This window comes from Sylvia atricapilla, chromosome 1, assembly GCF_009819655.1.
Source record: "Sylvia atricapilla isolate bSylAtr1 chromosome 1, bSylAtr1.pri, whole genome shotgun sequence".
In the NCBI taxonomy this organism is placed as follows: domain Eukaryota; kingdom Metazoa; phylum Chordata; class Aves; order Passeriformes; family Sylviidae; genus Sylvia; species Sylvia atricapilla.
Window position 1 is genome coordinate 31,163,509 of NC_089140.1, and position 24,506 is coordinate 31,188,014.

A 24,506-nucleotide genomic window follows, 5' to 3' on the forward strand; every position below is an offset into this window, starting at 1 on the left:
CTCAATACCTGTATAATACAGTACACCTTCTTTGTATTTGACTGTCATTCTGAGGAAACGTTTCCATAAAGCTGGGCGTCACCTGGTTTTGCATACCATGTGTTGCATTCTTTTCAAGGTTAATGGTTTTCTTGGGAAAACAAGTCCTCATTTTCAGCTTGTGTAACAGGGTGTTTCTGGTAGGGTGTTTCACTTGCTTGTTTTTTAATAATGTGATTATTGATAATAGTATTTTTAAGAAAATGCATTTTCTAGTCTGTTATGCCTCATGTTAATTAATGATATTTGATTGTGTTTAATGTTGCTCTTTCTGTCAGTGACAGTATCTGCAGAGGTGAACCAAACACATGGAGACATGGGTGTATATTGGCTACTTGGAATAGAATAGTTTTCAGATGCATATAGTATTTTCCAAAGATAGATATTATTTTGGGATAAAGGAAGAATAGTATTTCTTCTCCAAATTGCATTAAGATATTTTTTATCATAATGTGCTCATCTCAAAATTACAAAGGCAAATTTATAAACTACAATTTTTTGTGCTGTTCTTCTCCCTTCAATTGATGCGAGTCTTCTCTGTTTCACATGTGTATTTCAGTGCAGAATTTGCTTCTGCAAAAACATCAGAATATGCTGATTTTTTTTTTTTTTACTTAAGCATAGAGTGATTAGCTGTAACTAGACTACAAGCCCATGTTTCTCAGTAGGTTTCATGGGGAACATTTTTCAGAAGACCATTTCTTATTCCTTCTTTTCTTCATTTTCTATTTAATTTCTTTGTTTATAGCTTGGGTGGATTCCCCCCCCCCCCCCTCTCTTTGAAGATACTCATTAATTTGCATAGAGCATGCCATCCCTTCCAAAGGAAGAAATAGGGAGAGGAGGGAGAGAGAAGGAAACAAATTCCTGCTCAAAACCCTGTGATTCTTTCTGCATGAGTGGTTCTTTGCTCTGCTCTTCTCTCACATCCTTTTTGGACCAACTTTTCTATGCAGGTGAACTCAGGTTCTTTCTTGACAGGCCTGTGGATATAGAGCAATGAATCTGAATTGTGATTGACACTTTGCTGTTACTCGGTGTGAATTACTGATAATGAAGCTTTGAAAAGTGAAAGTCTCTGTGTTTTGGAGGTATTAAACACTCCCTAGCTGCCAGTGATGCAGAATATGATGTGTGAGCATTTCACAGCTCTAAAATACAGTCTAAGTGATTTTTTAGAGCTCATGCTACCTCCATTCTTCTACTTTGCTATCTATGTGCTCTCAATCCCACACCGGGAGTTTGCTTTCCAGGTGGGATGTCCCCCTGTCTAAAATTTTATATGCAAAGATAGTTTCTTCTGAAAATAATAGTTTATGATCAGTTTAAACAAAACACTGATGTGGTATCTGAAAATAATAGTTTATGATCAGTTTAAACAAAACACTGATGTGGTAAGGAGATGTTCTCACTCTCGTTGAGATGAGTAAGAAGAAAACCTGTTACTTTTGGTGAAGGAAATGCTCCATAAAACTGTGAAGCCTGAGGCTGGGAAAGTGAAATAATTTCACCCTGCTGTTCTGTCTCTTCCAAAAATCTGTAAGTTCATATTCTTCATGGCAGCAGAAGCCAAAGCCCTTCTTTATTTTTTTTGAAACAGAGAACAGATGTGTATGCACACAATGCAGGCGTAACACTGAGGTGTAGAATCATAGAACTATTTCGGTTTGAAAAGGCCTAAAGGCCTCTAAGATCATTGGGTCAGGTCATTAACACAGCACTGTCAAGGCTACCACTCAGACATGTCACTACATGCCACAGCTGCACACATCTTAAATGCCTTCAGGGGTGGTGATGAAACAACTTTCCTGGGCAGCCTATTCCAATGCCTGTCAACGTTGGTGAAGATATTTGCCCATAATGCCTAAACTAAACCTCCTCTGGCACAACTGAAGGCCACTTCCTCATCCTCTCACTTGTTATTTGGGAAAAGAGGCAGATGCACACCTTTCCACAACATCTTTTCAAGTAGTTGTAGAGAAAGACAAGGCTCCCCTGCCCTTCCTTTACTTCAGGCTAATATAAACTACATATATGTAATTATGTTTACTCTTACATATAAGTAATATAAAATATAAGTAAGTAAGAGAAATCCTAGGTAATGCTGATGAGATAAGCACTAAAAAAGTCACAGGCGTGACATGCAGGAGTTTGACTCTACCTGAAAATACAGAGTTCCAATGGGCAGGAGACAATGCCCAATAAAGCATTTTCTTCTGAGGTTCTTTCAGAGTCTCATGACCAATGAATACAACATAAACATAATCTGAATACTGAGTGGGATGTGGACAAGGGAAGCTTAAATTAGGCCAGCTCTTGAACTCGTTACTTGAGAAAAATTTCAGCTGAGTTGCTAGTTTAAATACATGGGAGTATTCTTCGGGGTACCGGCATTTGAGTGGATGGAAGAACAACTAGGAGTTCATATATCATAAACCCTAGAGGCATTACTGAAAGCAAATTATATAGATTATAATATGTACCAGTGGCAGAGCTGAAAAAATGTTATAATTAAGCTTGTGCTGAAAGCCTGATTTGTTTACCTGATTTCTTCAGACAGGGGAGAAAAAATACACATCAACAAAACCAACCACCATTCTCTCAGCTAACATAAAACAAGAAACAGTCTTATTTCTGGGGAAAAAAATTAAATTAAAAAATAAATAGAAAACAACAAACAAACAAAAACCCAAAAAAACCCACAACCAAAACAAAAAAAAAACCAACAAAACAACAACAACAACAACAACAAAAAAAAAACAACCCACCACCACCAAACAAACCCAAAACCAAACAAAATCCCACAAAAAATTTTGGGGAAAAAATGAGAACCAAATGAGCAAAACATGCTGCTTAGCTTCTCTGACAACAATTTTGAATTTAACTGGCTTCAGTTCTCATGCCTTTGGAACACAAAAGCCTTTCTTTAATAACATTTCTAGCTGAAATTCACCAGCATATCTTCAGTCTTACTGGAAATTCTCCAAGTGCAGTGATGCAACTTCCCAAATGTGACAGGACCTTGCAGGTAAGGCTCCCAAATCTGAACGTTTCCCTGGACAAGTGACTCTTCAAATACCTCTTCTCTCCTTAGCAGCTGAGTTTTCTAGATTTAAATTCATCTAGTTTTAGTCATGGTGAGACTCTGGGTCCAGTTCTGGGCTTCTCAGCGTAAGAGAGGCATGGAGCTTCTGCAGCAGGTCCAGTGTGAGGCTGTGAGGATGATGAGGGTACTGGAGCACCTCACTTATGAGGGAAGGCTGCTGCTGTTTAACCTGAGAGGGATCTCACCAATGCCTGTGAGTATTTGGTGCTAAGAGGACAGAACATCTCCTCTCAGTGGTGCCAGGCAATAGGGCAAGGGGCGATAAGCAGAAACTGGAACATGGAAAGTTCCACCTGAACATGTGGAAGAACTTCTGTGTTGTGCAGGTGACCAAGCACTGCAACAGGTCTGCCAGAGAGGCTGTGGAGTCCTCCTTCACCGGGAATATTTAAAATATGTCCGTACCGATCAATCGTAAATTATGGGCTTTAGATGACTCCGCCGGGGCAGAGAGGTTGGGCCAGATGACACCCAGCGCTCCTCTTCTAATATTACCCATTCTGTGAGACTCGGGATGGAAGCGATGCTCCGGCAAAGCGCTGATGGGCTCTCCGTGCGCGCTTTGCGGGCGGCTTCCGAAGGGCGGCAGAGGGCAGGAACCGGCTGCCATCCCTCTCCAGGCCCCTTATCCTGGGCGGCTCCGCCCAGCCGCGGCACCGACCTTCACCGGCGGCCCGAGCCGAGGGCGGGCGGTGCCGCCGCTATAAAGCCCGGGGCGGGCACCGGGAGCCGCCCGCGGGCACCGCGCCTCGGGGCCGCCGCCGCCCACGCGTGCGGGGGGCAGCGTGGGCTGTGAAGGGGAGCTGGAGTGACGAGAGGGGGAAAGTACAGCCAGAAATCAAACAGGTTGTTCGTTTTGGTGGTGGTTTTTGTTTTTGTTGTTTTTTTTTTCTCTCTCCTTAGTCTGAGGTTTGTTAGGCTTTTTCTCGTCAGGGTTGTTTCAGGCTTCTTCAGATTGAAGTGTGGCTTCTTGCTTGGGATTTTGTTGTTCTTGTTCTTGTGGGAGGGTTTTTTTTTTGTTTTTATTTTGGTTTGTTTTTAACTAGTGTATTTGATAGCTCAAGGAAAGCCTCAGGAGACTTAGAGCATCAGTCATTTACTGCTCCTGAATGTATCCTAGTACTACATGGCATAAAAAGTGCATGTCTTTATCATTGTACTCACGGCATGTTATGGCTGTTCATTTAATTCTAATCAAACATAAGGTAATGAGGGAAATCGTCATTTCTGTAATAGATTGTTTACAATAACTTTTATGCAAATGATTTCAAGATTCAGCATAAAATACTACTAAAGCAGGCTACTGACTAAAGTTGCCTAGTAATAGTGCACACAGCTCTTAATATCTCATTAATAGGAGTTCTTTTTTAATGCTGTTAACTATATTATTTTCTTTTTAGTCTTTCTATTGAAGTAGAACAATATTGAGACCAAAATGTGATTGAGTCATGGATAAACCCACAGATGTGAACTCTTTAAATATTTACTAAATCAAAGTATTGTGTTGGGGGGGGGGGGGGCAGGTTATTGCAGGTTCTAATTAATGTGACAAGCATCCGACAAAAAGAACAATGAAGAACTATTCTGCAAATTCCACAGAACCGGACCTCTCTGATCCTGGTAAGAAGAAGCACCACACGTGTGTTTGAAGAATTATGTTCCACAGGTTTGAATCTAAAGAACGTTGTAGAGCTCTCCTGGTTGCCATAGTAGTTTTGTAGGAGATAACATGAAGAGTTTCCTACAACTGAGTGAATTAAAGCCATACCTATTATACATTTTCTGATTGAATCATTCCATCAAGTTTAGCAAAATTAATTTACATTGGTAAAACTGTTCAGCAGGATCCTAGCCTGGGCATGAAAATTCTCCTGAGGTGAGCTGAGTAAGCTGGAAAAACTTTATTGCTTTCAAATGGTTGTCTAAAACAGCTGTTGTAGGCCAACCAATGTTAAAACAGTGTGTAGAAAATTCTATTGATCATGAGTCAGCAGCTAAAGTTAAGGTAAATGTAGATTGGGAGTGGCTGGTATGAGGAGCACCTTTTCTGCTTTTGTTTTACAGCTGGTTCCCCACTGTGGTTACTCATCTGTTTCTTTGTATATTTGCTACATCTTATTTTATGCATTTAAAAATTTAGGCTTCCTGGGTAGGTTTATGTTTTCATATATCTTCCTGAAGCCCCCAGCACAAAGGAAGTGGGACATGTAACAACTACTGCAATAGAATAGTGAAGATGGTTATTAGAACCAAGGACTCTTCAGTTAACTGCCGTCTATTCTCTGTCACCTGCAGCAATTATAACCTTCACTATAAGCAACTCCACTCATTTCGTTAGGACTTCTCCTAATTTGCATTCAGTTGCACAGGTGTTTGAAGGAAGAACTCTTTCTTTTAGTCTTTGATAATCATTCTGTATAAGTATATTTTAATTATAAAAATGAAGTTGTTTCCATCTCAGAAATGGGCATGGAAGCTTGTAGCCTTGGTTTGTGCCTGAGATGTTTGGTTTTCTGAACTTCCTTTCCTGGGGAATTTTATGTAAACCAGAAACATGTTTTGGTAACGGCAAAATTGTTTGCATATTTTTCTGGGAAAGGAAGTTCAGAAAACCAAACATTTTAAACACAAACCAAAACTACAGAAGCTTTTTCTGGGAATAAGAATAAACGGAAGAGGAAGAGCCTGCTGATTTTTTTCTTGGAACTTCCTTCCAATAACATGAGAAAAAACTAGTCTTTAAGTGCAAAAGAATCATCAGCAAAAGACACAATAGATGGATTATTATTATTCTAAAAAAGTCTTTTTATTTCACAGAATCTGGAAGCAAGAGGTGTGAGGATTCTGCTTTCCAACATGAGGGAAATGTAGAACAAATTGACCAGTTAAAGCCCAAGAAGAAAATGTGGGTATTTTTTTAACTTAGAGTGAACTGGGTGTATGGGGAAATCGGAGATGCAGGGGAAGGAGAAGAGCTTAATACAGGTTTGCTAAAAAACCTCTCAATCTTAATCAGTCTTTTGTACTTTACCCTAGGAAGGAAGATGAGAAGTCAGAGAAACGAATGGTTGGCTTTCTTGAATTGGTTAGTGTCCTGTTTGATTATCTACTTCATACTTACTTTTCTTTATTTGGCATCATGAGTTGTTTATGAATTACAATTCATAGGCAATCAAAAGCCTGAGGACTACTGATTCTAGACTTGCTCTCTAACCAGTGATACGGTTTTATGTTGGTTTTCTACAGGGCAGCTATTCCCAAACAAAGATAGCTCTTGCATGTGGACTTGCTTACTGTGAGACAAGAAAAGTTTTATTCTTCTCTAGTTTATTCCATGTGTATTTACACTTTATGAGGTGGTTAGGCCAGTTAGGAATAAAATGCTCCAATTTCAGATTAACCACATCCCGGGATATCTATAGCAGTTTAAATTCACATCCTTGTTTAAATAAAACTAAGCTTCAAGGGTAGACAAGTCTTAAGATACAATCTGTCTCTGCTGAAACAGTTTTCTACTGGTAGGTATAAGCCAGGTGCTGGTCAATAACTCACTCTTGTTTAGGTTGTAGGGGCATTATCTTAGTAAATATGTAACTCAATGGAACAGAAAATACAATCTATTCTACAAAGGTCATCATCTCTTGGAAGCAGTAGTTTTTTTCCAGACTGAGAATCTGTGTCCTGCCAGTATTTTCTTAGCAGCCTGAGTGCTGATTTAAAGATGTGTTGGATTACGACAAAATCCTTATGTACCAAGTTTGCCTTCAGTTGGAGTGTAGCTGCTTGGATTATGTGGATGAAGCATGTTTTGCAAGCCTGCTGCACTGTAGCAAATGCATGAACTGTCAGATGTAATGTCACTTTTTTTCTCTCTTCTTTCTTTTTTAATGCTTACACAGTTTTGCTATGCTGATGGGGTGGATGTCCTATTGATGATAGTTGGTTTGGTCGCAGCGGCTGCAAATGGCACTGGAATGCCGCTTTTGATCATTTTCTTTGGAGAGATGACAAACAGCTTTGTGCTAAGTGGCATGCAACCCAATGGTAAAAAGTTTAAATTAAATTTCTCTACATATTGGCTGTGCTTTGCTACTGAGGCTAAGATTCCTTTTTTTTCCCCCAGACTATACACTGGTGCATATCTAAGAAAGTAAATCATGAGCATCCCTCATCCTGCTGGAAATAACCCAGTTGTTTCGATCCATCTTTAGTGACTAGACCAGGACAAAACAAAAGCATTGGATGTGCACTTTATGAATGAATTTAGACTTTGTTGAGATAGTTATCAGGCACTAATTGCTTAAAAATAAAACTGTTTGCCAAATCATTTTGTGTTTAAGTTTGTATTGCAGACCCCACTTGGAAATTCAAAAGATTCCCAAAATGACAACCCCATATTGCCATGAATCAACTGCTCTATATAACACTTCCACAAATATTTCTGTTTTTTATTTCCCCTTCACAGATACTTCAGTAAACAGTTCCAGCTGCTCACCAGCTCCAGGTGTGGATATAGAGGCTGATATGACAAAGTAAGGATCTGTAGTTATCCTTTTAATAATGTATTGGAGGATTTTCTTTTACTGTGTTATCTGTTTGAGCAGAAGCCATGTTTGCCTTCCCACTAATGCATCACATTCTTCAGTATTTACTTTGGTGTGATTAATGAAGACTAGTAACTGCTCTGTGTCTGACTTCTCTCATGTGATACAGTGGGATCACAAGGGCTTTTGTTCCCTTATCTCAGGTTCGCTTACTACTTCGTGGGAATTGGCTTTGCTGTGTTTATCCTGAGCATGATCCAAGTGTGGACTTTCTTGGTTACTGCTACAAGACAAACCGCAAGGATCCGGCAGAAGTTCTTTTTTGCAGTGCTCCATCAGGAGATGGCCTGGTTTGATACTACCCAGATAGGAACACTCAACACCAGACTGACAGAGTGAGGACTCTGGTTTGGTTTTAGTTGTTTGGTTTTTTTTTTACACCCAAGTATGGCATTTAAAAGAAAACTGACATTTATCCCAGCAGAATAGCCTACAGAGAGTTAAAAACCAAAACAAAAATTCCACCAAACCTAAAGTTTGAAATACTGCAGCTTCAAGTGAGAAATTCATTATGCTTTTCAGCTTCATTTGTGCAGTTTCTGTGATATGTGCATTGGAAGGGTTTGTTTTTTTTTTTTCATGAAATACCTGACACTGGCTTTCTGAAGTCCATGAAGTACACATCAGCCACTGCTAAACAAACAGCTCTGCTGTTTCCACCTAGTTTATCAACACCAAAACTTGACACTTAATCAAATGGAAATGAGCTTGTACTTGCACCCAGTGAGATCTCAGGCAGTATTCTATATAGCCGGCCAGTCTGTGGAGTTTTTCCACAAAATTAAATAGATTTAGGGATAAGGACTGTAACTCCCCTGTGTTACGGGATTATTTGTGAACAATACATATTTTTAAATATGTTTTCTGGATTTTATAGTAGCTTTGGACACAGATCTGTTCCGAAAAGCCTACAAGAAGCCTAAATGAAACCACTCTCAACTCTAGTATCTGTATGTTCTGGGAAGAGAAAATAGGGAAGAAAATTTGTATGAAAAATGGAGGTTATTGCAAGTAATGATATGATGGAATGGCGATAGCTCTTCATCTGAGTCAGTAGCCAAAATTAAGAGCACAAAATGCATCAGAGAGCTGAGCAGAAGAAATCGTTTAGAGATGGTCATGTTGGGTGAGGAGGCTGCTGGATAGTTTAGTTATATTGCTCCATTTGGATGCCAGATGAGGAACCTAGGTCATTGGTGACCTAGTGACATGGCATAGGAACAGCAGAGAGTGTTGAGACTACAGAAAATGAGTCCTTAAATAGGAAGTTTCTGCTGTGTTTTGGCCACAGAAGGGCCCAATGGTACAGTTCAGTAGCCATGGTTAGGGATTTTCTTTTGCCAGTTAGGAAAAGGCAAAGCTCCCGGCATGAGGCCACACAGCACGAAATGAAGGGGGGAGGGAGTCACAAGGAGAGGCGTTCTAAGCTAACAGATCTTTTTTTATTATTGTTATTTAAAGTGACATCAACACCATCCGTGAAGGCATTGGAGACAAGATCAGTATATTTCTGCAGTTTTTTTCCACATTTGTGTCAGGGCTTATTGTTGGATTCATCTACGGGTGGAAGCTGACACTGGTGGTTATGTCAGTCAGCCCACTTCTTGCTGCATCAGCGGCAGTTTGGTCAACTGTAAGTGTGTGGGGATTTATAAGCAAAGAAACCATAAAAACCTTACAACTCTTACGCACAGAAAAGGGGGAGAGAATGGGAGAATCCTGATGTGGTTTCTAAGTTGGGAGGTTGGCTCCACACTTACTTTGATTTCTGCTCCTCCTGTAGCCTTTCTCTGGGTTCCCAAGCACACACTTGTAAGTTGTGTTCCTTCTGTTTGCATATCCTGTCCTCATGCCATGTTGCAGGGGGGTAATCTGCATCAGAACATCTCTGGCACAGCAATTTCCTCACGGCAAGCCTTGGGGAAGCTTTCACTTTTCCCTCCTAGTACAAAAGCCTTTCTACCTCTTTCTATCTGCACATGCGTGTACCATATCTCTTGCAAATAATTTACCAAGTTTCATGCTGTGTACAGAATAGCTCTGTACAGCTGCTGAAATATAAATCAGTGAAATGGCTGTAGAGGTTTCCCTTCCAGATATGAAATCTTTTTCCCCTTATGCGCTGTTTAGCCACATTAATGTGTATGGCTCATACGCCTGAGTAGCTATTTATATGATCCTATGGGGGTTTTCCTACCTGAAGCATTACTTAGCAAATAAGCTAAGAAAAAGAATGTTAGAGGCTGCAGTGTGACTGGCTTGCTTTCTTTAGTATCTGATGGTGCTCTAGTGTCTGAACACTTCAGGAACTCAGAGCAGCTGCTGCACTCCCTCCTTCACTCTTCCTAGTGTGGTTTGTAGGCTGTCCTCAGCTTGGGAGGAAAGCGGATCAGTCTGAAACCTCACCTGATATTTTTGTAGCCTTTGATTGTAAGGAGGAGACAATGATAAATTGAACTCTATTTGAGGGAAATTCAGGGTATGGGGAGGAGTTGACCCCCACATTGCTAAAGTCTGATCTTGTGCACCTTGTGTGATTGTTCTCATTCACCAAGACGGAATATGCACACTTTCAGTGGGCTGCAATAACGTTTTTTCAACCTTTCAGCTCCTGGCATCCCTTACTGCTAAAGAGCTGTCTGCTTATGCCAAAGCAGGAGCTGTGGCAGAAGAAATTTTGTCAGCAATCAGGACTGTTGTGGCTTTCAATGGACAGCAAAAGGCATTAGAGAAGTAAGTTTAAAGATAATCATTATATGTAAAATATGGCAAGGAAATTTAGTTGTGGATTTGTTTGTGGGGATTTTCTTTTTTTTTTTTTTTTTTATTTTCTTTTTTTTTTTGGAGGGGTAGTGGGATGAGATGCTCCTTAGTGTCATTTCACCTTTCTGTAAATCGACAAATCAGCTGAAAACAAGGGTGCAAAGATAGTCTTAGTGAATACAGGCTACTTGGTGTTGTCACTGCAGCATAGATGAAAATTTCTCTTTTGTTTGAGATTTGAACTGAATGTGAAAGTGGTGGAAAGGTTACCTTCACTTATGAGTCAGATGCAACAAAGCATGCAATCACTTGCTTTATCTTCTAGACCATTTGTGCTACTGCTCTGATCTTTGATTACTGAGCTTATTTTTAAACTACACTTGGATAACAGCCTTGGGTTAAATCACATTACTGGCTTTTACAATGATTTACAACTTTAATGACTTGCAAATAGCATGTGTAGTTGCCTAGTGCTGGCCCCAGTCACACACACAAGGTGAAATTATTGTGGCTGACCATAAACTTATTGACATGCGTATCAGATAACTCAACAAGCATAAGCAATAGATTTTTTTTTATACAGATACAAGGATCACTGATTCCATGCAGTTGGGAAGGGCAAAGCAGATGACCTTATCCATATGCCCCATGAAACTCTTCTATCTTTTTCAACTCATGTTTGGCTTCATCTTGTGCAAAATTTGTCAACGCTGGCCTAGGATCCTACAGCCTGTTCCTGCATTTGCTTCCAGGGACTGAGCTCTGACTATCTCATAGCCCTGTGTTCTGCCTACTGGAATTTGTTTTTAAGAGGCAGCAGTATTAAGACTGTTCCTGCTTCCACAGTAAAGGCAAAAAAAGCCCTAAGATGACCGAGATAAGTTGCCCATTCTCCTCCCCATCTTCTGCGCTTACCAGTGTCTGAAAATTGAATGACAGTAGCTGTCAATATTTATTTTAAATGTTTTGCCTGAAGACAGAATAACTGATACCTGAGTCAAGTAAGGCCTGTCCTTTATATGATTGACTAGCCAGCCTCTTCCACAGCTATACCTACATTTGATCTAAAAACCCCAAACAAACAAAACGCCTCCCCTAGGAACATCTTCTACTAGGGACAAACTCCTACCAGGAAGTGCATTTTTCAGATAATGGATTGTGACTCCTACATAGCTCTTGGATGCTGGCCTCGGAGTTAGGAAAAGCATCCTTTTACTACACAGTGCTTCCACTGACCACGAAAGTTTACTCTTGCAAGGGATCTTTAGTCACCTTTAGTTTCTGGCAGTGGTTTGGCTTTCCCTCAGCATTTCAGTGATCACATGTATTTATCACACTATTTAAATGCATTACCATTCCCCTGGAAGACATATGATGCTCCTGACTCAAAGGTAGGGCCTGGTTTTAAGAGCACAATCAAGTCAAAATATTTCAATATGTTTGACTAATAAGTACAGCATTGATGACATTTTAGAAATTTACATGAAAAAATAATTGCAATTTTTAAAGATTGCTTTCCAGCTGAATGAATTACATGTTTTCCTGTGATGTGGTTGTACTTTATTGAAAATATGCATTGGGAAAAGTGTGTAAGCTACTGACCATGTTGATTACAAGTAGAAAGTTAGACTATTCCTAGGTTACAGTTTGCAGAATAAGCTTGAGTAAATGAAAGCTATCTGCTTTCAGCTATTCACTGAAAACTGTAGATAAGTGAATGAATTTGAACTATTCTTAGAAGCAATAGTTATCTAGTTGAACTTGTTAGTCTTTATACTGATCCTCTATGTCCACTGAAAAAACCACCCAAAAAAACACCAAAAGAAACAAAAAATAATCTGTGTTCTCTTGGAGACTGTTTTTTCTTGCATAAATCCTATTAATTAAGAAAAGTGCAGTGGGAAATATTGAGCAGAATGGCATGTGATACCTGTCAAATTAATGTTTCCTTAACCACTTTCAGATATGATGCTAACTTAGAGATGGCTAAACGTGTTGGAATGAAAAAATCCATTACCACTAACACATGTCTAGGTCTTTCACAATTTTTTATCTTTGGATCCTACGCCCTTGCATTTTGGTATGGGACCAAGCTCACTGCTGAGGATCCACATTATGACATCGGCACTGTGTTAATTGTAAGTACAGCATTGCAGATTTGAAAAATGTTCTGTATCTTCAGATATGCAAGTGATGTCTCTGTTTTGTGCCATGTGCTTGCTAAATTAGCTTCTAGAGTATCAAGTATAAAACAACTGAAAGTTATTAATCTTGCCTAGTTTTTAATATAACAAGTTTGATTGTCTTGGACTCTGTAAGGTGGAATGAATAACTTAGAGCTCGTGCTTAAATCTTTCTAGTGCCTGTGTGGGCACTGGTGGCACGGTAATCATTAATTGTAATGCTCCTCTCCATCTCCCACAGGTGTTCTTTTCTGTACTTGTTGGAGCTTTCTCCCTGGGCCAAGCAGCTCCTAACCTGGAGAATGTGGCCAGTGCACGTGGGGCTGCCTATGAAGTTTATAAGATTATCAATAAGGTAAACACCTAACTACATAAAATAGAAGCCTTTCAACCGACTTAGCTTCCACTGCCTCTCCTTTTATTTTTTTTTCCCTTGAGAAGTATAGCGAAAGTGCTCTAAAACCCCAAATCACCAACTCTGTAGATGTTTGTTAAAGAAACCCATAATATTTTCATCCATTTAAAAATCCCAGCCTCTCTGTTACAGTGAAAGCTGGAAAACCTGGCTTGTATGTCTGAGAGAAATGGTTGAGGGTTTTCTCTAATATTAGACTTTCAGCTCCAGAGGGAAATACTACACTATACTAATATGATATATATACTATTTATATAGCATATATACTATATATAGTACATACTATAATACTATACAATACTAATATAATATAATCACTATACTAATCTTTAAAAAATCATGTATGCACAAACTCAGCTAAGATGGGGTTTATTGGAGGGAGGGAATTGGTGAAGGAGGATTAATAATACTACTGAAAGTTATAACCATAATAATCTGTAGTGCTGATGTTGCCATAAAAGAAGGTTTTCAACATCATTATCTTGGTCTTGCTGCGCTATGCAGCACTTGCATATCTGCGTATATAAAATATTTTAAAGTAGGACTGAAAAGTTCATGGAGAAATGGCTATATCATTCTTTTTGATGTGAGTATAAAACCCTCCTATACAGATTACTGAAGCCCATGTTTTGGCTGCAAGAGAATGCAGTTAAGTTTTGCAATTACAGGTTTTCCACTGTGGATTTTGTTGCTTTTGAAAATGTACTACATTTGTCAAAGTATAATTCACAATTTGATGTTCTCCCATATTCAGCATTCTGCAGGTAAAATGCAGCAGTTCAGCAATGATGTACTGCAGTGTAAACCAGCATCTGAGAAAGTAAAGAACCATGCATGCAGCAGAAGTAACAGTTGCGAAAGTGAAATAACCACCAATTTATTTTACAAACCTCTTTCTAGAAACGACTTATAGACAGCAGTTCTAAGGAAGGTTACAAGCCAGACAAACTCATAGGAGAAATTGAATTCAGAAACATCCATTTCAGTTACCCTTCGAGACCTGATGTTAAGGTAAGTGTTCTGTTCAGATTACTGTGCTGAAATTCCTCAGCCTATGCCCATATTATTTGTCTAATTTTGTTCTTGAATGTGAAATGCATTCCTCTTTTTGGGGATGTGGCATAATTTTCTCCCCAGTGATGCACAAAGACAAAGCTCTAGATCTACTTGTATTGTATATCTCATTCTCTTCTGCAGGACAAATCTAATGTGTGTTGCTCCCAGTCTGAATTTCTATTGAAAAGAGCTTTGATAAATCAAATATGATTCTGAAAAATCTTTCATTAAGGCTTCCAGACTTCAGGCAGTTAAACCAGAAAGTTGCTTTTTCCACTTTCTTGGCTCTTTGGAGTTATGATATCCCATGTGAAAAATTATTGGAGATAGACTTTACAACAAAACGCTCTCAAAAGTATCAAAGCATATAATCCTAGATGTACATTTGGAAGTCAAACATTGGTTTGGGCATATGTTAAAATTGGTGTTCAAGAAATAGTTGTCTCTGTTCTTTGGTAGTTCAGTTTCCATTAGTGGCCTGTGTACATCATGTCATTGTGATTACCTTCCTGGTGATATGGTTGGTTTGACCTCTTAGCGATATTTGTTTATAGTCTTTTGAACACCTTGATAAAGGTAAAAAACGGAATTTGCTGATGTTGTTTCTTCCTTGATGCAGAAAAAGGTAGAAATAGAGATTTCAAATGTAAAATTAAAAGCTTGATGTGCTGGTGTAGTAGTGAGAATGGGAAGGTTCCTATCTCTATGGCTCTTTCTTCAGGTAGATTTTCCCAACTCAGTAATCTGAGGTCTGTTCCATTGTGCATCAGGTTTGTTTCCAGGACACTGGAATGGCTGGAGGGCAGTTTCAGAGTTGGGCTTTCTCCTTGCCTGAATTTTGAACAATGAATCTTCTATCCCTCATTGCTCAGAAATCTTGAAGGGACAGAGCAGAGCCTTTCTTCCTAAAAATCCTATTCAGGCTGCTGAACTATGTTGTGGGTCAGCGCACCAAATGGGAGGGAAATAAGAAATATTTACCATCCTTCCCAAATCTGAGTCATCAGCTCTCCCCACTAAGGGCATCAATATTATTAAGTGGAGTCAAAAGGAATCAGCAAAACTGTGTAGAAGTTTCCAACAATTTCTCAAGCAATTAATGCAACACAGTGTAATTGTCCCTGTCCAGGTTAAACCAAATCAAAGCGATCTAAGGAGAATAGTTATTGTTATTTTTAATCTTGGCAATATGTTGCCTGAAGAAAGAGACGAAAACTAGCCTAGTGTGTGGTAATGATTATTTGCATCTGGAGATATTATGGTATCTAGAATAAAGTTCATTCTTAACCTGGTGCCTGCATGATCGTCAGCTTCCTGGAGATATAAAACCAGGTGGATGAAATACAGGGAGAGGAGAGGAATACTGCAACTATTTTAATCTCTCATTGCAAAAACATGTGTAGGAAAACTTATAAATCAGCCTGGTATAAACAAGAAGAGTTCCCATAGCAGCCAAATATTTTGGCAACTACACAGCATTATTTGTAATGGCATGGATATTTTTTGAAGTAAAATGTTCTCTAAATGTGAAAATAGCAAAAATGATATCATTAATCTGTACCTGCTCCCCAGGTTGCTGGGGCTGTTAACAATAAGGAATGGGATTTATTAAGGGCTCCCCAGCAATTACTCAGTCCAAACAGCCATTTATATTTTAAAAATAGAACAAAGCAGGCTTGGTTTTCAGTGATACTCTTTAGCACCTGAAAATAGTCTTCTGTGAGATTCATAATTATTATACTCTGGAAAATGGAGAACAGCAGAGGAATTTAAGATCCCAAGCCTGCTACCAGATCACACAAATTGGAGAAAATGAGCTGTGAAGTTCAGAGTAGTGTGGCTGTGTCTATATTAGTTTGAGTGTGCTGGGGAATTCTCCCAGGCAATGGAATGCAATGGTCTATGCAAGGGAACTCTTAAAATGTTTCTTGGCATGAACTTGGCCTGTTGCAGTTACCAATTTTCTCAAAAAATTCCCAGGCTTGCTTTGGTAGCCAGAAGGATCTAAGGGCCATTCCTAAAAGCCAGGTTGCATGCAGCCACCCTGTTTCAAAGGCTAATGCATTTCACAAGCAAAGGTGAAAACTTTTTCCTATCAGTGCTCCAGGATATTCCCAGGTACAATTAACTTATTCATGTTGCCATACCTTCTGACTGTGGCCCTCACTACTGCCTTGATAGCAATAGCTAAAGTTACCTTGACACACTGTTCTCTAATTAAACTTGCTAAGCTAAAATATATATATATAATTATTTATTTATTTCTTTATTTTTTAATTCCCAGATCCTCAAAGGTCTAAACTTGAAAGTTCAAACTGGGAAGACCATTGCTTTAGTTGGTGCCAGTGGCTGTGGGAAAAGCACAACTATTCAGTTGCTGCAGAGATTCTATGATCCTGACCAGGGAGAAGTGAGTGTCTGCAGAAGAATTGTAAAAAATCATAGCTATTAGGACATGCATGAGTTTCCCATATTGACTGAACCTTGTTTTCTGTTTTGCCTGAATTTGACCATGTATCTGCATAGTTCCTATTTCCACAATTTAAATTTCAAATGAACTATCTTCTCTTGTTGGCTTGACTTCATTATTCTGCTCCATCTTGCACTACTATGTCATAAATAGGAAATCCCACAAGTCTTGGAATAGACTTGCAAGATCTGAATTTAAAATAATTGTTATCAACTGGTTTTTTTTTTTTTTAATTCCCTAAACTTTTTTTAAGCAAAGCATAATCCAACAGAATCCTGCTGTATTTTGCTTCCTTTTCATTGAATGTAAGCTAAAACCTGGAGAGAGCTTTCCTGTTTTGAATGGTTGTTTTCTTGGCATGTTTTTCACTATCTGCTAACCACAGCAGAAGTTTCCTTCATTACCCATTGTATGTGTTTTACCACTGAACACTAAATCCAATTGTTAAACGGTAAATACTTCCCTCAAGAAATTTCCAAAGGAAAAAAAATTAGAGAAGTGAAGCAATGTATTTTGAAGAAAATTTGCTTTTTTATTCTTGGTATTTGAAGGATGCTACTTAATAGTTGTTACTGCTAGTTAAAAGTAGGTAAACATTCCAAATATGAAAAATTGAACTATCAGTATATAAGCTATCAAGGCAGCTGTTTTCAACAGAGTTCTTTCTTAAACTTTGTTTTCCTGTGGCTGTTCATTCCTGCCCCCATGCCTTATTTTGCTGTGTCAATGCCGGTGTTCATATGATCACACTGCAAATTACCTAGGTTAAAAATAACTTCTCCTTTCCTTTTAGTTGACTTGAACTCTTTGATCTGGTGTACAGCACAGCCACAGAGATGATTGTGTAGCTACAACTGTGAGGGCATCAAACTGGCATAGGGGCTAGAGAATCATGTAAAAAGTGTGCAAGGAAGCTGTAAAACCAGCTTAAGCCAGCTCAGAAAGGATGGTTATTGGGGGAAAACAGACAGAGGGGAAAAAAAAAAAGCCCCTGATATCTTCTCTCTTTATGCTGCTCATAATTTTCCAGCTTGTGCAATGGATGGAAATACTGCAGTCTTAGCTTCTCCCCCAGCATAATTTTCTATTAAAGCCAATTCTTTTTCTTAACCTTCTGGCTGATAATTCATTCAGGTAAGAATGATTTATTGCTTTCTTTTGACAGAGTACATTTCCTTGACTTCTTTGACATACTCTTTTCCTCTCAGATTACCTTAGATGGCCGGGATATTCGGACCCTTAATATCAAGTGGTTACGAGAGAATATTGGCATTGTGAGCCAAGAGCCTGTTTTGTTTGCAACCACAATAGCTGAGAACATTCGCTATGGCAGAGAAGACATTTCTGATGCTGAAATTGAGCAAGCAGCCAAGGAAGCCAATGCTTTTGACTTTATATCTAGACTGCCTGATGTAAGTTCATGAACTTACTTTGAGAGTAAGAATGAAAGGTTCATTTAGGCTGGTGTCCTGCTTCTGAGAGGCAGAGTATGGGAATCCAAGTTATACTACAGCTTCTCAAAATATACTGATTTTCTTCAGCAGCTTTCAGTTTCAAAGTTTTTCAGCTAGATATTGGTCCTTTGGTTGCTCTCAAAGGGCTTGTGCTGGAGTCTGGGAAAAAATGTCAATGCCTTAACTCAGGAGAAAGGAAGCTTCATGGCTGTATTGCCATCTGTACCCATCTCGTGAGGCATAGAAGAGTTGGCTTTTAAAAAGAAGAGCCAGAAATCCAAAGCCCTTTGTCAGAAGCTGTTTGTACATTCACAGGATATGTGGGGAATGGTGGAAGTAAATAAGTGTGCCCTAAACCAAGACCCTTTTAGCAGCTACAAGCTTAAGCTTCCCTTCTGCCTGAGATTCACAGCTTTGAGCCCTCTCTTAGCAGCAGGTGCCTTACTCCTTTCAGGATGGGGCTGAGAGACAAGGTCAAGCATTCTAAACACATCCTCATAAATGGATAATATGTTCTTCCCTTTGCTCCTGAAGTTTAAAATTGTGGTAACAGTGCCCACTTGGGATTTGATTTCAAATACTTTTACCACTTTAGAGAGCTTGGCCCCATCTCTCAAGCATGTTTCGTTTCAAGCATCTGTTCCAAGAGTCCCTCCCAGGAAGAGTGATCATATTTACTCTTAAGCATCTATATAATAAAAAAATACAGTGGACTTTGAAACCTGTTACTTTGCAGTAAGTGATACAGTCAGTGGGAACCAAACCATGGCTCCAAGGGGAAGCGTCTCAGATGCAGAGGAGGGACACTCTTGGTGTGTCCCTGTAATTCCAACTCTTTTGGAAAGGTAGGCAATCCTCAGAAAATATAGATCTCTTTAACAGGCTTGTCTTGAGAAACCCTATAGCCACAGAGATGGCTATGGAGCCCTGAATGAACAGTAAAGATTTAAAAACCTTAAGTTCAAAGTTAGGCAGGCACAATGTGTGGTGGGGGTAGGAGGGTTTGGCTAAGGGCCAGTTGGATGGATGTCCTTCCACGTTTGCTGTCTGTGCTCAAGTCAGCTGGAAGAAGCTACATCTTCTAGAAGATGAGTACTTGGGATTGCACTGAGTAGTGACGAGTTGAGATGTCTCACAGCTTTCGTTTTGTTCTTTCCTTTCTCAGAAATTTAACACAATGGTGGGTGAAAGAGGTGCTCAGCTGAGTGGAGGACAGAAGCAAAGAATAGCTATTGCCCGTGCCCTAGCAAGAAATCCCAAGATTCTACTTCTGGATGAAGCTACATCTGCATTAGATACTCAGAGTGAATCCATAGTGCAAGCAGCTCTTGATAAGGTAGGGCTCACTGAAGCTAGCTGCTGCCATGAAAAGATGCAACAAATGCTTAATAAAAATTAATGTACAGTTTTCAGTGCAGGTTTCAATCAGAATCAAGGACATTGGAAAATAAGATTTGTATTTAGGGATTTTTTCAGGTTTATTTTTTAGGGGTTTTGGTTTTGCATTATTACTAATTATGAAGACGCTGTCATGTGGGACAGTAACTTAGGTCTCCTGCATTCCCTTTCTCAGATCATAATTGCACATTTGCTGATCAAATATTGCTGGCATCTTATCAAGGCAGGGTATGAGGACAATGTTTTTTTCAGGTGGATTAATAGAAAAGTATATGTTACTGATATCCTTAGTGTTTGTTCTTTATTAAATAGTTGCTTCATAATTTTCAGAAAGCGTTTGGGATTTAGGCATTTTCATTCTTTTCCTGCTTTTAGCAGCCCCGCAGCTCTAGGGTGGGTACTGCTGCCAAGCAGAGCTGTTAGATCTTGTACCCATGTCTCTGATCAGCACACAATACCTTCCTCATAGCCCCACCTTCATCAGCAGTTTCCATCAGCATACAGTGGAACACACCGGCTTTGATTAAAAAAAAAAAAAAAACAAAAAAAAAAAAAAAAAAAACTTAATGGTTTGGCTTGAATGTCTTTTCTTTTGTCTAATATTTATTTTATGAAACTCCCTGGAGTCTAAGCCCAGACAATCAGACTCCTTTTGAGTTTCCTTTGGACTCAGCCTGATGGCTACTTAATGGAGAGAGAGACAGCTTCGATCCATTGTCCGAAAAGTAAATTTAATAATACAAAAAAACCCTCCAAACAATAAAACACCCACTGTACTGGAGAGAACCTGACCAAAACAAGGGCCAAAAGGCAAAATGCCAGAGGCAGGGTTTAGGGTCAGACAGAGATACTGATACATCCCAGTGTGGGTGGGAAGTTAAGGTGGGGTCTGAGGGAAGGGTCCAGTGGAGGACAACAAATAAGAATGTTAAAATTCTTGTACTAAAAATCAACCTATGATAACACAGAGAACTAAGAACTTTCTAGTAACAATTTGCATAGGGGCATGTGAATAAGCCTTTTGCTTATGGCACTGAAAATGGGCCTTCCCAAGGCATTTTTCCATGGTTCTCTTCTTTCCTGGAGAAACTGCCCTCTACAGTTTTATTGTATTTTTTTTAATGAAGTGAAAATCCTGCCTTTCATTTCTGTAGTTATGCAGAGAGATACAAATTTCCAGTATGGTTTAAGGGAAATACAGAATTTGTCATTCCCACTTGCTAGTCAGTTTAAATCTGAAGTAAAGTGCAGCTGTTTGTTCTATTCATGTCATTCCAGTAATACTAGGATTGAGGTAACATGTAGATGCAACGATAATACTTATATAATCTTTCTTCTTTGATTGTTTTGTTGGTGTGTTTTGTTTTTTTTTAAATTTTGTAATCAACTACTTAGCTTTTCCAGAAGCTTATTGCTTCTTTTACTGCATAACACAGGGAGGTCACTCAATTAGGGCGATTCTCTCTCATCCTTCACGTTCTCAGAACACAGCAAAATGAGCCCCAAATCATAACTTAGTCTTCTTTTCACAGCTTTTTGATGTCCATCAGTGTAGTTCCCTAATGAGATTTCCAAATTTCTTTTCAGCATCCCTGAGTGGAAAAAGTGGTGCTATTGTTCATTATTTTTACAGCTGAGGAGCAGAGATGTTAACCTCATGAACAGTCACTGTTTCTGGCCATTTATGTGTAGCTCCTTGTAGCCATCTGTTTTTCAGATAACTTAGCATCTTATAAAGCATTTTGCTAGTTCTGATCACAGCTCCCAGCTGCAGCGGTGTGAAGGCTTTGTGCATTAGACCAGAGGCATAAAAAGCGCTCTGTGGCAGATTCCTGGGAGTGACCAGGTTCGTGAGAATGGCAGGGGTAGGAGGAAGAGTTCAAATCTCCATGGAAGCAGTCCTGGACTGCAGATGTCCTCATCCTCTTCATGTGCCTGTTTCTGTCCGCATATGATGTAAGACTTCTGTGGCAAGAAACTTCCAGCAGGTTCCAGCACTACAGAACACGCTTGTTGCATGATGTTCCCTCGGATCTCTCCTCCTGCTGTGCTGCCATCCGCTCCAGGCATGAGGGTGGAGGGAAGCCAGCCTCTCCAGCATCACAGGGTGGCCTTTGCTCCTTTGCTGCATGAGGGCTGCGTGTGCCACGGCTCTGTGGGAGGGAGCTGGAGAGGGTGGAACACCTAACCTGCTGACTGAGGCTTCAGCAGCTCTTCCTGCCAAATCCCAGTAGGATTATTGTCAAAGAGGTTTGTTTCAGAAGGGAGTGGCTCAAACCCCTTTTTGATGCCAGTTTGCTCCTCTGTGCTTGCCTGCTAAGTCTTGTCAGAAATTACGCTGATGTTGTACTTCCAAAAATGTTCAGGGACAGTATGTAAAGAAAATATCTGCTCTTTTTATATTTGCTATTCTAGCTTTGTTTTCAGAAAGATCTAACTGTTCTCAGAGCATTTCCCCCTCGTGCTTGCACATGGAAACACTTTGTGAGCAACTTTACTTCAAAGAGTTGAACTGTTATAAAAGGTCAAATAATAAATAAACTTTAATTACGGTCTTGTTGCTTGTCTGAAAAGATTAACGTGGCTTCCTCTACCTAAATTAGTCAAACAAAAGTGTCCTTGGACTGCTAAACAAGGACACGAAACCAGGAAAAAATTAAAATCTTTGCTTTTAAAAGAAAGAAAAGTTTAAGGTTTTGATTTACTATATATTACAGGTGACAAAAATGACTTCTGTGCTGTTTTCTTGCGCAGTTTAACTGTAACTGGGTTTTGTGTGTTTGTGTAAGGCTCGGGCTGGACGCACCACCATTGTGATTGCTCACAGGCTGTCCACCATCAGGACTGCTGACACGATTGCTGGGTTTGAGAAAGGTGTTGTGGTGGAGCAAGGGACACACAGTGAACTGATGCTGCAGAAAGGAGTCTACTATTCCCTTGTGATGCAGCAGGTAAGAGCAAATTTATTTACTCTCTGTTTCACAAAGTTGTCAAATGGTGGGTGGAGCTATTTTCTCTCTCTGGTTACTGCATGTTGTCCGGCTGGCAGCTGCTCAGTTGTTCTACTCTGGGCACAGACATGGGCTTGGAATTCTTGGGGGTTGTACCCATAAGTGTTTCACATTTACACAATCCAGTATGTCAAAAACAGAAGTGAGTTGAAGGAACAGATTGCATAATTACGGCATAGCCACAGAGGTGTTAGATTCCAGGTGGAGTCCACAGACTGCTTTAAAGGAAAAGAGGGAGGAAAATCAGAATCTAATAGTCTAGTACTCTGTAATTGCAGACTAAAATATATGTGGCCTATAGACCACTGCAGTTGCACAATTGAAATAGCAGTATCCATGAGGAAAACCCCCAAGTTTCTTTCTACTCAAAATGCCTTGTAACTGTATGGCCTGAATTCTTATTAGGGTTGTAGCAGTGATGTTCAAGATGATGGCAGATCAGAAGATAGTGAAGGCACAGGAGCTGAGGAATACGAGGGAAATATAAATCCTGTGGAAGAGCTGATTCTTCAAGAGGACTTTGAAACATCTGTGATACCAGAGAGAGGCAGCATTCAAAGAAGATCCAGCAGATATAAGAGCAAGAGGAATTCATCTAAAAATCCCTTTGGAAAAAAGAAGAAGAAAAAGGAGGTGGAGGTTGGTATTAGAACTTCAGGCTAGAATTTTAATTTTAAGTTGTAAGTATAAACAAAAAGCACATAACTTGGATTCCTTTTAGATAGCTGGCTTTCATGCAACCTTTGCTCTAGTGCTATTGCCATCGGTACTCACCAGACTGAGTAGCTGAGGACAATTAGTCCTAACAAAGATCTTAATTTTAACACTATTGAGTTATGGAACTGGAAAAAATTGCTATTGATTTGTTACATTGCTTTGTGCAATTTAAGAGTATTATTTCAGTGGTGCAGATGCTTTAATTCTATCTAATTAAAACTAGTTATGAGATTTCATTTGCAAGATTCTTTACTCCCTGGTACTTACTGTTGCAAATACTGCTGGCTCCCTGGAGTGAGCCAAAAATTGAAGGCACTTTGGAGTATTGTACTACATTTATGTCAAGAGGAAAAAAAAATCAAAACCTTGACATTTTTAAGAGCATTTCTATTAAAAGATACATTACTCTCTCTGTTTTAATATATGCTTCAGTTCTGCAGGCTTTTTACAGATAAAACTTAGTTGACATATGTCATACATTAATAAAAGTCAAATAGGAAGTTTGGGATTAAGAAAAATTTTGTTACATCGAACTTGAAGAAAACTTGCTCATAGCATCAAAAAGAGTATATTTCTAGTGTATTCTGGATCAGAATTGGGATGAGCAGCTCAACAGAAACTTGATTTTGTTTTCTATTTTGTAGTAGTTTTCATGAAATGTAGTTTGGTATATTAAGGTTGCTTGAGTTTTTTGTTTGGTTTGGGGGGTTTTTGCCTGATTTCAAGACCTCTGAAGTGAAGAACTAAAATATAAATTCCAAAGTAAAACCATTAATTCTTCTAAATCTCTGGAAGTTAGGATCACATCTGTAATTAGTAATTTTTAAATAGTTGTGAAATCCGTAGTATAATTTTATCTATAGATTTTCCTCCTCTCTGAGATACATCTGCCAGCTAATGAATATTTCGAATAGCAAGAAGGAGCTGGACCTGTTCCCATTACCATATAAAAAGTCATGTAACTTCAAAAGATATTTTTGGCTGTATATTAATATTGCCTAAGACCTTAGAGGAAGTAGTGGGTGTTCATGCTAAAGAATACAATATTCATCACATTCAGAAAAAATGAAGAAGTTGAACATCCAGCAGTTGTAATTACTTCAGATAAAATCAGCCCACTTTTATAGTTGAGGCTTAGCTGCCCTCATCCAGCATCTAAAAACCAGGATAAAATAACCAGAAAGCAAGAGCAACTTGAAGCATTTTTCATGTTCTCATCATTTGCTTTTCCAGAAATATCCCTCTGGAGGCACAGGCACTTAAATAAAGTGGTAAAGCAAGACAGAACAT

At 39.2% G+C, this 24,506-nt stretch overlaps 1 protein-coding gene across 2 annotated transcripts in view; it reads left to right on the forward strand.

The window, feature by feature from the left end:
* The first annotated feature begins 4,556 nt into the window (after positions 1–4,556).
* The window catches only part of ABCB5 (ATP binding cassette subfamily B member 5), a 33,865-nt gene continuing 13,915 nt past the window's right edge, over positions 4,557–24,506 (forward strand). The window contains exons 1-16 of one of the 2 annotated variants that reach the window (XM_066318498.1): positions 4,557–4,765; positions 5,963–6,050; positions 6,182–6,230; positions 7,045–7,189; positions 7,611–7,677; positions 7,893–8,084; positions 9,211–9,382; positions 10,358–10,482; positions 12,476–12,650; positions 12,937–13,050; positions 14,011–14,121; positions 16,451–16,576; positions 17,845–18,048; positions 19,256–19,426; positions 22,278–22,439; positions 22,905–23,138. In XM_066318498.1, coding sequence (XP_066174595.1) covers positions 4,717–4,765; positions 5,963–6,050; positions 6,182–6,230; positions 7,045–7,189; positions 7,611–7,677; positions 7,893–8,084; positions 9,211–9,382; positions 10,358–10,482; positions 12,476–12,650; positions 12,937–13,050; positions 14,011–14,121; positions 16,451–16,576; positions 17,845–18,048; positions 19,256–19,426; positions 22,278–22,439; positions 22,905–23,138 — 2,184 coding nt within the window. In that variant the 5' untranslated portion in view covers positions 4,557–4,716. The remainder of the gene's footprint in view (positions 4,766–5,962; positions 6,051–6,181; positions 6,231–7,044; positions 7,190–7,610; positions 7,678–7,892; positions 8,085–9,210; positions 9,383–10,357; positions 10,483–12,475; positions 12,651–12,936; positions 13,051–14,010; positions 14,122–16,450; positions 16,577–17,844; positions 18,049–19,255; positions 19,427–22,277; positions 22,440–22,904; positions 23,139–24,506) is intronic. The other variant, XM_066318501.1, reaches the window with a different exon arrangement.